Below are 2,071 nucleotides of genomic sequence, written 5' to 3' on the forward strand. Positions count from 1 at the left end.
CAAGTATATAAACTTTACTTTTAAAAACTTGGAGGTTCATGTCCAACGCACGGTCAAACTTAAACTGTTTGACTCTCGAAAAATCAATAATCCCACATAAATTGAGATAAAAAAAAGTACATTTGTCATAAATTGGATCCGAAAATTAACTCTATTTTAATCCGTTTAGATTCGAGTACGTCCGCCCATTTAATACCTTTTTAATTCATTTTTTAATACTATAAGAAATTGATAGTTTAACCACTTCATAATTGGTTAATTAAAATGTAAAGATTGAAAGTCAGAAGAATAAGAAGTACATTATCAATTAATTGAGTCTCAAATGTGTTTAACCACAAATGCAAGAATCAAAATTCAAATTCAACTGTACTTGAGGGACTTAACAAAGCTAATTAATTCTTTAAATAAAAAGAAAGAAAGAGTAGAAAGTGTCGAAAATCCCACGAGAAAATAACAAAAAAGAACAGGCAAAACGCCAAAAGATTATAACAACACTCTTTACTTTCAAACTCATCTCTCTCTGCTAAAAACATTTTTTCATGCAAAGCTCCTCATCAACATGTGTCACTCTTCTCCCACGCGTCCACTTTCCTTACCCTTTATATCCACACCCACTTCCTTCTCCATTTTTCCATTCCCATTTTATTAATTACCATTCTCTATTAATTCCAAATCCGCCGTTCTCCACCACCATCCCCCTCCATGGCTGATCAACAAACCCGCGGTCAGCAACAAGCTCAGCCAACGGAGGCCATCAAAAGCCTCCTTCCTCAACAAGGTCCTTCTAAATCCCAAGTACTTGCTGTCGTTACTCTCTTCCCTGTCGGTGGGGCCCTCCTTTGCCTCGCCGGACTAACCCTCGTCGGAACCCTGATCGGTCTTGCTGTAGCCACGCCAGTTTTCCTCCTCTTCAGCCCCGTTTTGGTGCCGGCAGCTCTAACGATAGCGCTGGCGGTTACGGGGTTTTTGACGTCTGGAGCGTTTGGGATAACGGCGTTGTCGTCGTTATCGTGGATGATTAATTACATGAGGAGAATGAGGGGAACTGCTGGAGAGCAGATGGAGCATGCGAAGCGGAGGGTGCAGGAAACTGCGGGACAAATGGGGCAGAAAACTGGACAGAAGATTCAAGAGACTCAAAGAACTCTGTGATCGAAAATTGTAGTGAGATAAATGGATGTGGAGTACTGTTAATTGCCTGTGCTTTTTGAAATTTCCATATGTGCATTTTTGTATAGTACTAGTTTTGTTGCTGTGTTTAATGTTCTCTCTCGTTTTTCTTTTTCAAGTTTGATGTACTCTTGTAAGTGTTTATTTATTTGTTTTTCTAAGTGTAATAAAATGTGAGTTTTTGTTTTGGTACTCCCTCACTTCCTAAATTATAAAGGTTAAAAGGGAAAAAAAAAAACAAAAAAAGTTTGGCAATTAATTAAGTGTCCTAAAAAAAATATAATACATAAATATTACCCTAAATTTGACATTAAATTATAACTTTGATTTTATATTTTGACAGTGCATGATAGTTAACTATTTAAAACTGTACAAATATGATCAAATTATCTAAGGGTATAATATATAAATATGATCCTAAATTTGACATCAAATTATAGCTTTAACCGTAAATTTTAACTGTAAATTTTGACAGTGCACAAATATGATCTTTTAACTATTTAAAACTGTATAAATATAACTTTTAAATGATTTTTCACTATTAATTTTTTATTATTTTCGATTTAAAGATGAAAATGACATTTAATTTCTTGTCATTGCGGAAAAAAAATAATATTGAAGATTTATTAATATCATACGGGTATTTATATATATTATATATATTATAAAGGGATGAATTTAAGTTATATAATATATCTAAATATGATTTATTTAAATATTAAATTAAATATGAAACTATACTAATAATAAAAAAGTTATAATTTTAATAAAACGTTATTAAATTAACCTCATTAAGGATAGTAATAGTATATTAAATTAATGTTATCAAATTAACGTTATTAAAATGTTATTAAATTAATCTTACTAAATTAACGCAGGGACGGATCTATGTGGTTGTCAT

General features: G+C 32.3%; 1 protein-coding gene across 1 annotated transcript; it reads left to right on the top strand.

The window, feature by feature from the left end:
* Positions 1–745: 745 nt before the first annotated feature.
* LOC107862571 (oleosin H2) lies at positions 746–1,362 on the top strand (the record flags this gene model as incomplete). Its single annotated transcript, XM_047405157.1, is given in 1 exon segment — positions 746–1,362. A coding segment is annotated over 1 exon segment (407 nt), but the record flags the coding sequence as incomplete, so codon positions are not given.
* Positions 1,363–2,071: the final 709 nt, after the last annotated feature.

This window comes from Capsicum annuum, unplaced genomic scaffold (genome assembly GCF_002878395.1).
Source record: "Capsicum annuum cultivar UCD-10X-F1 unplaced genomic scaffold, UCD10Xv1.1 ctg74795, whole genome shotgun sequence".
In the NCBI taxonomy this organism is placed as follows: domain Eukaryota; kingdom Viridiplantae; phylum Streptophyta; class Magnoliopsida; order Solanales; family Solanaceae; genus Capsicum; species Capsicum annuum.